This window comes from Rhea pennata, chromosome 5, assembly GCF_028389875.1.
Source record: "Rhea pennata isolate bPtePen1 chromosome 5, bPtePen1.pri, whole genome shotgun sequence".
Classification (NCBI taxonomy): domain Eukaryota; kingdom Metazoa; phylum Chordata; class Aves; order Rheiformes; family Rheidae; genus Rhea; species Rhea pennata.
In genome coordinates this window covers 45,506,656-45,520,128 of record NC_084667.1, presented here as the reverse complement: position 1 = coordinate 45,520,128, position 13,473 = coordinate 45,506,656, and the positions used below count along the sequence as shown (strand labels likewise).

At 43.1% G+C, this 13,473-nt stretch overlaps 1 protein-coding gene across 1 annotated transcript in view; it reads right to left on the bottom strand.

Annotated features, from left to right (window-relative positions):
- Nucleotides 1–892: 892 nt before the first annotated feature.
- The window catches only part of DAGLA (diacylglycerol lipase alpha), a 74,588-nt gene continuing 62,007 nt past the window's right edge, over nt 893–13,473 (bottom strand). The window contains exon 21 of the mRNA XM_062576568.1: nt 893–12,187. Within this exon, the coding sequence (XP_062432552.1) occupies nt 11,260–12,187 (928 nt within the window). The 3' untranslated portion in view covers nt 893–11,259. The remainder of the gene's footprint in view (nt 12,188–13,473) is intronic.

Here is a 13,473-nt window from a genome sequence, read left to right as displayed (position 1 = left end):
GCCACCAGCATGTCAAACAGTCTTCCTGGAAATGGCAGCTACAACCCTAGCAACATTTATTAGCTAAGGTGCTTAGTAGTAAAAGAGGGTTTAAAGCAACTTCCAAAATGCCTGCTGTGTACACATTCATATACTTTCACCTTAGTAATTCTATTAAAACACTCATTCCTAAGCATGGATTATTTTATGTTTATACAAGGGTAGTATCCAGAGATTTATTGCTGTTTTTTTTTTTTCTTTAGCTTGAGAAAGTGTTTATAGAAGAGGTAATATCCTTTTATCAGACTAACTGATATGGTTATGGTGGATGAGGAGGGAGAGGGCAAACCCCTACCAAAGCATCAGACAAGCATTTATACATACCAGCACTTTTTCTAGACATTTTTATAGGAACTCAGTAGTTCAGCCACTTTGTAGCTCTTAATTCCATGAGAGTACTAAGTTTGTTCAGGAACAACTGTAAAAACTATTCCAGGCAGCCATTAATAGGATTATTTTCTTCCAGGCATTCCTTTTCCATATTTCCAACAACTGGTCAGAAAGCTCCTGTACCTTTCACTAACTTGTTCCATTGCTCTCCTTGCCTCTCTGTCCCTGTAGTCAGGCTACTGCTTTCCACTTTCCAGAACATGAAAATACTACCGTATTTTTCCATACATAGTGTAAACAGCACCAAACATTCATATCACAGAATCACAGAACGGTTGAGCTTGGAAGGGGCCTCTGGAGATAGAGAACTTCAGACAGTTGTAGTGATAAAGCACCATCGTCTTCCTTGTCCTTCTATAATAAGAGTACAATGCACACACAACCCTTCAGGATATAACCTCAGGCAAATCACATGAACATCATTCTGCAGGTCAGGCTTGGGAACAGTCACATACACCAGTCATGCTTCTACATTCATTTTATACACAGTGCCATACAATATACAGAAATTTTTATATACATGTATTTTATATACATATATCTTTATAGAATATGCTATATTAATCTGCATCTTTCTTTATAGCAATATTAGTTTAGCTCTTTCACATATAGGTACAAAAAGTCACATGAGAATGGCACACGAAGGGTGCTTGAGCTTCCTTGTAGTCTTCATGCTGGGGCAGCTCAGAGCAGGGATCCAGAGGGCAGCATTCCTGGAAAGGGCAGTGACCTTGAGCATGGGGACAGAGGCTCCTGCGTTCTTTCCCCACTGATTGCACACGGTGAGAGGCACCCAGAGCAGCTCAGAGCTCCCTAGAAGAATTATTTATTCCCATAAATGCAAAAGACTTTAGCTATAAAGAGACAGTTGGGCTGAAAGAGTTAATTTCATAGCTATTGTAGTGTGAGTTGCCCCAGCATGTGATGCGAGATAGGTTACAGAAGCCAGCAAAAGGTTTTTTTTCTATAGAGGCATTGGTGTTGTCCCTTACAGAGGTGTGGAAGGCAAAGAAGCTATTCTATCGCATTGCCTGGTAGAGCCCCCCATCAAAATATAGCCGTGACTCTTACAGCATGGAGGTCATTGAGCTGGGTTCCACCCAACAGAGCTGGCACTAAGGAACACCAAAAAATGAGAGAAAAGTAGCTTCTGCCCAGTTTTTCCAGTCTTACTGTCTCTGCTTATGAACAGCCATCTAGGAGAAGAGACCAGACTGGGGGCTGTCATGGAAAGACATAGCAGCAGACAGCTGAGCTAAAGGAAAAGGTCTTATAGTACAGAGTGCTCCTCTCCTGCTGCCCCATGCATGCAGATGGTGAGGTGCAACTCATTATCAGTAATCCCTGCACTGACATTATTAATGAAGTTTCAGTAGGACAGGAACTTGGAACTATTCCCTGGATGTCACCTCTGCTGTCAATTGCAGTATTTGTGGAGGGAAAGCAGGGAAGCTATAACCTTGGTAGTTGCAAACGATGCCACTTACCCACCAGACAGTGGCTGCCAGTGGAACCTGTAGATATGCTGATAAAGGAGCTAAGACCCAAGGAGGTGAGTAGTAGTAGTCTATCAAACACACAGTGATGAGATCGTTTTCATATACACAACACTCCCTAAGGTAATGTGTTAGGACAGGACAGATCATACAGGCAAGTGCCACCAAACACGTCTGAGTGCTGAGCAATGTACATGCTGCTTTGGATTGCTCCCTCCTCATCTTGGTACTGCCACATGTATCACATTTTTCTGACTCTGAGGCATCAGAATTGCATAAAGCGTGTGTCAGAAAGCAGGGCAGTGGAATCCCAATAAAACCAAAATGAAGGTTCATTTTTGTGCTGGTCTGTGTTTAATGATTTTACAGAAATAAATAAGAAACCAAATAGAGGTCCTTTTATCATATGGATGTGAAGCATGGGTAGAATATTTCAGCAAGTGAAAAACAGAACAAGGGATGATATGGTGAAGTCAGCAGGGGTCTCAAACACAGAAACGACAACAGCAAAAATGCCCAACTCCCTAATAAGAGAGCTTATGTTTGGAAGCTATCCTAGAACCAATCTGAGAACTGTCATTACATCAAAACTGCAGGGAACAGTTTAGAATATGACAAGTCCCTTTCAGCATAAGTTCTTGCACATAGAGGGTCAGATCTTGAAGACAGGGAGTTATATTCATGAATAAACCTGTTAAACATTGTCTGAGATCACATACACCACAGGTAAGAAATGGTGGGAGTCTTCCTTTCCTACTGTGGATAAAAATTGCCTTGCAAGACAAGATTCAAGATTGGAGGGGGATGGCTGGGTAACTGTGGTGTGAGTATGAAGAAGCAGCCTGCCTCAGGTCCGACTTTGCTATTGGCACTTTGAGATAACCTGAAGTGGCAGGAGATAGTGGGGAAATCTTGCAAAGCCTAACCGAGGTAGAAAAAGAGGTATCGACAGTAAGAACAACTCTGAATCAGTCCTTGGCCAAACCTCATCTCCTTGCATCCACATTCCAGAGGAAAAAAAATGTGTAGAAGTTGGAAAGGAAGCTAGTAGCTGTATGATCCCAAGCAGAAGGTTTGTACCTCAAGCCAATGGAAAACAAAGGCACAACACGTATGAACTCAAGAAAATAAGCAAAAACATATATCAATAATGGAGGCAGTGAAGTCCTTGAAGGTAAGTGCATACACTTCCTCTTGTCGTTTAGGGCTGTCACTTCTACGACACAATGAGGAACTGCTCTCTGACAGTTTCAAATTTTAAGTGTGTATGTCCACTAATAGCCAGAGTTTAGAATGGCAACATTCTCCTGCACAGAGCACAGGGTGTAACAGCTCTAACAGAAGCACAGGGTGTAGATACAGTGTGGAGATGGTGAAGAAGAAAGTGCAACAGAAGCTTGGTAGTTTGCAATGGAAGCCAACAGTTTTGCCGCCATGCAGAACATACCACCCTCCACACGATGGGTTATTGTTACACAATAAAGGATTTCCTTCCTAAAATATTTCTCAGTTCTAATGACACAGAGTTTACAAATTAGCAAGGTTTAGGTTTCCAGCTCTATCCACCACAGATACGATACCCACCCACCTACCCAATTGGCAGTGAAGAAGGCCCTGACTCTCAGGGATGGAATGTAAAACAAAAGCAAACAAACTGCAGGCCCCAGGTGCTGATCCATGCCATCTGACCTGCAACAACTCACTACAAGGGGCACTGGCTTCTCACTTGAAGGGAATAGAGCCCATTCAGGAGTTGGCAAGGAGGAGAAGGACATCAATTAATATTCATACAACCCATTTCACCTACACCTCTCATACTTCTCCACCCATATTAGCTGTATGACTACTTTACTGGAAAGCAATGAACTCCCAAACTAAGTCATATGTCTCAGTTCCAGCCTCTCTCTCACCCTCCCTTCTGCTAAGGGCAGTGTTTGCCTCCCAGCAGGATGCACTCCCTGCCTGCAACATGAAAGACAGCATCATCCATGAGGGAGCACCATGGAAGGGAACTCTTGCACAAGAGATGTAGTTCTTCCCTAAATTCAGCTTTGCAGCTCAGTACTGAACAGCCTCTGATAAGGATGTGCAACAAGACCAAGTGAACCAGTGCTTTCAAATGCTTCAAAGCAGTAAGTTCTCTCAGAGAATCCAGCAGAGCAGTCTGTGCAAAACAACTGCTTAATTTCCAACCTTCCGTTTCTTTAAGCAGGTTAAAGAGGCACCATGTACACTGCAAGCAGGAAAGAAGCTGACATTTCATCTGTTAAGAAAAGGACCTGACAGGAGTTTTAGACTGCATGTGTCCTTTTCTATTTTGTGCACTGTTGCCCAAAGCTAATAGCAACAACAGCCATTCCTGTTAAGTCTATCTTGGGATTTCACATTGAGCTTTCAGGTTCAATATGTTAGATATTTGATCCATTTTCCTTACACTTCCCTTTACTTTTGTAACTCATTGCTTCTGTTGCTACAGAACTCTAACAAGGTAGCATTTAGCCAACAAATATTTACTCACCCTATGCTTCTCCGAATAGAAAGCGAGTATCACAGCTCTGTGAGAGTTGTGCTGGCAGCAGCATAATTACATAACAGCTTTCAGCAAAAATCCAGCTTCAGTTGGGGTAACTTCAACACAAGACAGGATAACAAACATATGACAGCATAGAAGGATCTTCAGCAAAAAGGATCTCAGATTTCACTTGTCTGAGCAGAAAGATGTAAATGTAATACCACAGATTCAAAAAAAGCTGAAGGAGCTTTCAAGCAAACAGCAAAGCTGCTAGGCTTGTTGAGGGCTAAAGGTTACTTTAAATACTGCCAGTATTTCTGCATTGCATTTAAAGACTTATAAGCCACTTTATCAGCAAATTACTGGCCTATGTGGTTTAATGTGTCCTGCAGGCAGTAGTTACAACCATCTTGCCTAAAAAAAGAGAGATCAAATGCTGCTGGTAACCTTGCTGCAAACTGAGAAAAGCTGCTGCAGGCAGAATGTTCTCATACTGCAAAGAGAGGAGAATATCCAAGCCGTGGGTACGCATAATCACACAGTGAACACTCGGTATCTAGCAGATCTCCAGGCCAGCTGATTCTCAAGGTAGATACAGAAGTGCTTCTGTTGATCATGAAAATTAAACGGGGTAGGCTGGAATGCCTTCCAGTGTCATGGTCATGTTGGGATTTAGATATAGCAGGCAGCACTTATAAGTATATGCAGTATTTATGTATGCATATGAGCATATGACATCTATTCACCAGCAGAAACAGGGAGGTAGCTTGTGACTGAACAATTAAATTTTAAGACACCTCAGTGAATTTCACAATATCTAGAAACACATCCACTCAGCTTGTAAAACTTGCAGAGGAAACCAGGTACATTTTGCATAGGTAAGGTAATACATATTCTGTTTTGCTCCCAGATAGATGTGAGAGAGATCCTAGGAAAGGGAACAAGTATAAGGTTGTCAGTACACTGGCAGATGACAAAAACATATTTTTGACTAAGCCTGAAGCTACTTTCAAGCTTCTCTGAAGGGCTATAGCTGCAAAAGGCAAATTGCAAACACACCAACAAATATATTTCAGCAATGATCAACACATGGCCGCTGCAAGGAATAATTCTTATCACTCATATGCCCTGAGCTCTAAATTAAACTGGGTAGCTGTGTGGGCAGTTCAATGAAAATACTGGTCTTTGCCAACCTGCAGATAAAAAAAACATAGAGAAAACAACCAAATGCACAAAGAATATATTACCAGAGGCCATTTTATAAATCAACAAGATGCTCACAAACATGTATAGAGCTCAATACCCAGTCTGAAAGCAGAACACATCAAGAATTAAAATGAATTTAAAAATGGGAAGTAGCAACAGACAAAACTACAGAAAAACTTCACACAGAGTGGGACAAAATGCATCTAGAGCAGGGACAAATCAGAAAGACTCAATAAAGAAACAAAATCACTGAAGGCAAAGAGAAGGTTTAACACCCCTCTTAATTAGCTCCTCCTTACAAACACAGTGAAACTGAAGGGGCGGGGTGAAACTTATTTGGAGATGATATCCGAAGAAGTAATCCTACATCCATTCAGTTTGCTGGGCTTGTCACAGATCCCCCCTACACTGTTTCCTTTGGCAGAGACAGGATACACTGGCCAAGGTAGGGCAATAAGTCAGCTCTCGCAGCAGAAGTTCTAAAGAGCATATACTGAATGTGCATCCCCCCATTGCTCACTAAATCACAGAATCGGTAAGGTTGGAAGGGACTTGTGGAGATCATCTAGTCCAACCTCCCTGCACAAGAAGGGTCATCTACAGCATGTTAGACAGGATTTCATCCAAGTGGATTTTCTTCCTTCTCATCTTCCTTTGTTCATTGACAGCAACACCTAGTTCCTCTTTAAATCCCATTCCTGTTTGGAACCTTCAGCTGTTAGTGTAATCTAAAACAACATATTTAATATCCCAAAAGCACAGAAATGAGAGTCAGTGGATTTTCATATTTACATTCACAACTAGCTTTGCCATATCAGTCCTCTGTACAGAGCAAAATATCTCATATAACTCCTGTTCACCTCTGAATAAAGTTCTTTTAAAAAATTGTAGAAGCTGTGAATAAATATGGAAAATATAGACCAGAAACACGAGAAGCAAAAGCTAGAGATATTACACTCACATCTAAGAACCTTTCAGTGCTAACAACTCTATGACCTTTCTACACATCCTTATCTGCCACTGAAAGCAGCAGCTCTCAAGTGAATCAAGACACAAATTTAGGGAAGACAGACAATGACAGGAATCCCATTCCACTGTGTTTTGAAACATTATGAGAACATGGGGAGTAACTGTGTCAGTGGGGCTACCAAGGATGTAGACTGAGACACCATCATCCTGAGATGGAGTAACCAAGAAGAGAGATAAGGTAGCTCCTGATTACATGACAGGAATAGAGATTAGAGAAATAAAGAAAGATCAAAGAGTCATAACTTCAGAAGAAAATGCATTTCCAAACAGATAGGACAGCTCCACAGAGGAGAGGGAAGAACATTAAGTGTTGGAGAAGAGATGTCTTTCTGTTCTGTATTTGTACACACAGCACAGCAGGATCCTCTCTATGTGCTTGGCACTGCTGCAATTAAAACAATAAAAGCAGCATTACTGAGGTAGAAGAGCTATCAAAAATAAAGTTAGCCAGCACTACATGCTCAGGGCTCAATATCAGAATATTATCAATGGGAATATTTTCTTCCACTTTGGACATACTTAAAATATTTAGCGTGCAGGCTATAGATGTGAAGAACAGAGCAACATCAAATCCATCATATCTTGCGAGGGTGTTTGAGAAAAGGTCAGAGGCTCTTCCTCACTAAGCTGATGGATGTAGTTAAACATGCACCTAGTTAAGGGCCTCCCACATTGCCCCAAATGTTTCAAGGCTTCAGGATTACATTCCACTACAGTCTGCTGAGAATGTCTCCAATAACATGAGATGACAACATCCCATCCTTACACAGTTAAATGAAACTTGTGTACCTGAAGGGCTATGGAAAGAACAGAGAAAACCTTGCTAGAGTTTTTGATAAAGCTGCATCAGTGTACAGGGTTTCACTGACTATGCTTTAATTTTAGGGTGCACAAAGTCCATTTTCTGTCCTCCAGGAACTGGATGGCCTCAGTTCTACTCCTTTATCCAGTAGCTCCAAATTGCTATTTAAGGATATGCCAAAGAACTGTTGGTTGCTTAGCTGAGGTCCAGTGTGTCAGGCACCACAAGTAACACTTCTAGTACTGCCCCTATGGGGTGTAATGTCTCACTGAAATATTAAGGGAATATCTAAACATTAAGATGTACAAAGTGGCTGCATAACAGCCTGAGAATAGAAACCAGCAGCCAAGCGGTTAAGAAACCTGAAGAAGCTTCGTTTAACAAAGACAGCTACACATCAGAGTAGAAGAAGGCAGAGAAAGTAGGCAGTAGTATGCAGTATGAATGAAGAAGGTAACTACAGTCTTAGTATTTATTTTTAACTTTTCAAATATGCTCTTCCAAGATGGAATACAACATCAGCCTGTGCAAATGCTCCTACAGCACAGAAATTATGAGAATGAAGACATACAGAAAGACATTTAAAGCAAAAATGCAGAGAACATAGATTTACTTTGTGAGGGTCAGCAACTGGGAACAGATCTGTTTGTCAGGAGAAAACAGTGGAAAACGGCGATTACCAATAATGTGTTGCAATAAGAACCTTAACTAAACAGGCTGTTTTGCACCTTCACTGCCTTGGCCTATGGTGAGCTAGGTCACAAGCAGGAGGTATTTCCAGGCTTTTCAGAAGAAGCCTAATAAGCACAGAACACAAACAAAGCAAAATTGCAGCATGCCAGGCTGTTTCTGATACAGCTGGTCAGGGCAAGGTAGCCACATTCCCCCACGATACAGTTCCAATGGCACAGAGAAAGGAAACAGTCATGCACATGATCATGTATGCCAAGAAATAATGGAGTTACACCCAGATTAGAAATGACTTTCTAGTGCAATAGTGCAATCTGTTAAACTTAATCAGGTCACTACTGAAACAATAACTCTTTTCTAACAGGGAGGAATCTACCTTCCTTGCTTTGAGTCAACTTCTACCTCCCTTGTGTAGGGCACCAGCAGTTCGACCTAGTCTCAGAGAAAGCCATCTCCTCATTACTAACTGCCAGGAATTGAGACACTTCTTTCATTAATGTTTGTAAAGTGCTTTGCAGATATAAAACTCCACCTAAGTGCTAAGTTATTACTACCCACCTTCTGCCAACGTTTAAAGGCAGAAATTAACTCCTTTTCCTCACTCTACCAAAATGTCAAGCAGCTTGCATCAGGAGGTAAGCTAGCCTACTAGTATCAGTCTCCATCTCCAAATGACCCTTTCTCCCTCATAACTATTCAGCTTATCGTCCAGCATTCCTGGACATCACCTTTTTAATTTTGGGTATCTGCAGCAATTCACCTTTACCCGCGTCTGCAATAGTGGATGATCTGATGACACTTACACAGCTCTTCTGTATGAATTCCTGAACTACTGAAGTTCTCAGCAAGGGGAATACAACACTCTGCTCTTTTCTGAAGGATCTACAAAAAAAGAAGAAGTAACTTTTTGTTGCTCGGAAGGAAATGCTTTTTCTTGTACAAAGTACTTAGAATCCAGAAAGGCTTATTCCCTTCAAGAAGTTAGAAGAGATCACATTTTGAATGTAAACCACTGGGACAGTATTTTACTGTCTTTTTGACAATATTTGACCGCCTATTTGACAAAGCCGCTGCACTTCTAGAGGCCCTGTGATTTGTAAGGAGTAGAAGATACAGTGTCTTATATTGAATTGTTATAAGGGACTTTAGCACTTGGACACAAAGTCCAGTTCAGCATTTCTGTGCACCTGCTGAAGTCATTTACATCAATAAACAATGGACATAAAGTGCTACTGTTCTGATGCAATAGTGCTTGATACCACTCTTGCTTTGTTTGTACAGCACCCAGGACATCAGAGTCCAGATCCATGGCCAGGGCTTCTAGCTACTACTTGATGAACACAGCTAGAGGCTACAGATAACAAGATCCCAGGTAGTACTCATGAACAGTTGGACTAAGCTCATGGGAAGCACAGTATTCTCCCACAACAGAAATACCACAGTAAAGGAGGAGAGAGGAGGACAACAACATGGGTACAATAAGGAAGTTAATTGGGAATTTCTTTTCCAGTGAGAGAGGTCAGAGCTCCCATAAGACTGATTGGTGATTCTGCCAAGCTTTGAGTGTATTTTGTCAGTTAAAGAATTTGTGCAGGTCATAGTATGTTTAACTTTCTAGATAGGTAGCTTCTCTCCTGCCTCCATGGTCAGAAAATTTCTGCCATATTACAGCTCTATTTGGCTACTCTGGACATTGAGGCTCTGCACAGCAGTGCTCACATAGTTTTACCAGTGACATGACTGGGGTATGTAATGTGTTGTCATGCAATGGGGAGGCAGAGAAGGAGACTGGGTGAGGGATGCATGCAGTTTCCCCTAGGCTTAGATCCAAGGGGTTCTCCTATCATCCTACCCGCACTTTAAAAACAGGAGACTTGCAATTGTACCAAAGTCTGCCCATTCTCTCCCTCCTATATCCCCAGAGGGAATGTTACAGGAAGGAGAGAATGAACATGCTTCTCGCTTAGGGAAAGCTTTCCTGTGTGCTTAATAAATACCTTCCAAAAAGCTTAGCAGCTCTGTAAACATACAGGAGATTTCAATACTTAGTAAGAGTTCATTTTTTCCCTGAACTCTCAATGACAGAGGCTGGCTCTGATCTGTGATTACTACATACTGGCGGTGTTAGGACCCAGCAGGATCCAGCAGAGGCTCCTAGGCTCCACAGGGGCCTGGCAAGTAATGCTGGGTGCAGATGAGCCTTCTAAATGTTGAAGTTGATCCTTCCATGCAGCTCTGAGATGAGAATCTTGTCAGTCCTGCGGGAACGTTGCCAGCTCAGAGTGGTCCAGGGATCTGTAAGTGACGATGGCGACATCCAGGAAAACTCCTTCTGGCAAAGGAAGAAACGTGGCAAAGGGCTTTGGCTCTCCAGAACAGTTTCCTTTCCTCTCAAAAGCAGCCTGGTGGTCACTGAACACAGATATACTCAGGGGAGTGAAAACACAGTGACTGCCTGATTCTTGCTGTGCCTGGCCAGGGAAGGGGAGACTGCATTTAGGGAGAATACAGTCCCAATGGCTTTAAAATGGGAGAGTGTCCTACAAAAACGATCCCCATGGAAGTATGACGAATTGGATCTTGGGCCAGATCCAACATGTTAGTGCAACAGGGCCCAAAGTTTCAATCCGCTTATTTCCAAAACCATTGAAAATAGTACTAGGGAGGTGATCTGGTCCCTTTGCTTCCGTTCATACAACTTTCAAACTTCAGAGAATCCACTCCTTCACCTCGAAGGATTCCCTGAAGCAGAATATTTCACTCCCACACCTCAGCAAGTACCCTGGGGCAAGGAATCTGCCCCTTAATAGAAACCAGACAGGCTAAGGTAGGGAACTTGCATCTACCTCTAGTGACTCAGACCCTCTTAGTGTAGCAGGCATTGTGAGGTAATGCTTCTTCTCTCAAATAAAAGCACGGGTCCCGAGCACAATCCGTCCTCCAGACACCACTGTGCTGCCATTGTGGCACCCCAGAAGGAATGTTTCCAGGTGTCTCCTCTGACCTGAACTGCCCAATGACCAACGCTTCCAAGTATTATCCCAGCACTCAGCCTATGGGATCAGCTCGCAGAGCCGCACCCATTTACCCCTGCCCTAGAGAGCAGAAATCATGAGGTCCTCCTGCTTGGCAGGGCTGGTTACATGCCCAGAGGGGGTGGAAGTCCGGATTTTGTCAGGGGCCAAGCACTCCTGGCTGCTCACACCTGTGGGAGTGATGTCCATGAGTTCTCCGGATGAACTAAGGGGGAAGGAAGGTGAGACAGAGATGCCCGACGAAGGATCTGTTGAGCCTGCAAACAACCTTGGGGGCTTTGGGACTAAGTTGGGTTCATATTGGGCCCTTAACAGGATCTCCTGATCACTGACAGACTTGGGCATCTCTGCAAAGTCACTGGAGCTGTCTGACACCATCACGCAGTAGATGTCCTGGAAGGAGCTGCTTTTGCTATCCAAATTAAAGAGGCTGTCTATGAACTCAGCAAACTCCAGTACTTGGGGACTGGGAACATCGGTGAGTCGTCCATTCTGGAGGGACAGCTCCTCATGAGGGGATAAAGAAACTTGGTCTCCCTCACTGCTGGCCCCCTCCTTACTGAAGCGTCGCTGGGGGGTAGTACCACCACTGTTGAGAACAGTGTCTGGGGCCTGAGTCTCCTGGGAGTGCTTGGAAAGGCTATCAGCAGCCAGCAGCTCTGTCCGTGAGCTGAGGGAGGGGTTCTCCTCAGGGATAACAGGGTCTATATAAAAGCAGTGTGTCTCATCCTTCTCCATGACAGCATGGAGGCTAGGGGAGCCCCGGATGCTTCGAAAACCAGAGGAGCGCCTTGAGTCAAAGCTGTAGATGGATTCATTATCAGAGAGGCTCTCCATGGTTGCTAGAGGGGCACGACGGTCCTGGAGCTCCACAGACAGCCGTTCCTTTGTATCTAGGAGGAGAAGTTCCACAGGGTCTTTCTGCACAGGAGAAACTGCCTTTGTCTCATAAAATCCCTCCAAGCTAATTTCAGAATGAGACTTGCTCCTGCAAAGAGTAACAGGGACAACATGAGTTTGCATCACTCCTTAGAGAACCACAACTGAGGAACTGAGTCTTGGGCACACATCACTTCTCTAACTAGAGCCATCTCACATAAGTGTAGGAGACACTTCATTTCTTCCTCCTCCCAGCTGAAAGCTAAGCCCTCACCTAACCCCCACCTAACACTTCTACACCTACCCCTCCACATCTAATTCCTACATTAATAGAGAGGCTTGAGGTATGAGACATTAAAGGACAGGCTTACAGTTAACCTATGACTATTTTCTCCTTCCTCTCATTCTCTGAACCATTCCAGTCTCATGCCTTCCCCTCCTTCTCCCTGCTGGCAATCACTACCTTACTACCAAAAAGTGACAGAAGACTATGTTACAGCATTGTCTATGACCAATTTAGGTACCATTTCCAACAGACGACTTTAAAATAGGTAAAAGAGCAATCTACTCAACTTAAGACAGGTAAAGATCTTTAGAAAATTCCAGTCACACTAAGACTTCTATAGATCAGTCAGGTTCCTCCCAATATAGGGTCAAAGATACAGGAAAAGAGCTTCCCATACCAAGCCCACACAAAACTTGAGATTACTTGCAGTCAGAAAGTGTCTGCCCTAAAAACAGAAACTTGAGAAATGTCTGGGACAAGAACCGGGCTTAGTAAATGACTACTGCAGCTGCCAAAAGGCACAACTGATCTATAGGGAAAGGCTTTTAATTTAAGCCAAGATTTGATCCAACTGTTATTTCAACAGAGCAGACTAATATGCGCATGGCTAGCCTTGCTAAAGTATGCGAACAGATTTCAAGAACCCCCAAAACAGGGAATCTGACACAGTAACTGGCTCCATTTTTTAACTAAACACCATCAAGTTGCAACTCTTCCTCCTCCAATACCTCCCCAAAGCCTCTTTGCTCTTTCCCTCTCCTACTTTCCCTTTCATATCTCACAAGAATTCCCTCTCTGCTTTCACTCACCTCAAGATGAAGCAATTCCTTAGGCTATTTCTCCAGGGTTTGCTCTGGCTATGACATGGAAACCACTCTCCTTCCTGCTGTTTGACCTAATTCATCTTCTTGGACTTCTTGGAGCCTTCACAAACATGAACCAGTCCCTCCTCTTGCTGTTTCAGTGCTGTGGTTCTCCTCCTGTCTAAGCTCTCCTTTGCTTGTTTCTGGCCATCACTCCCTCTCTCTGTGACAAGAACCTTATTATTTTCATATTATTTACTGTCTTCTCTCTCATCTTTTCTTTAAATTTACACCTCACTCATGTTA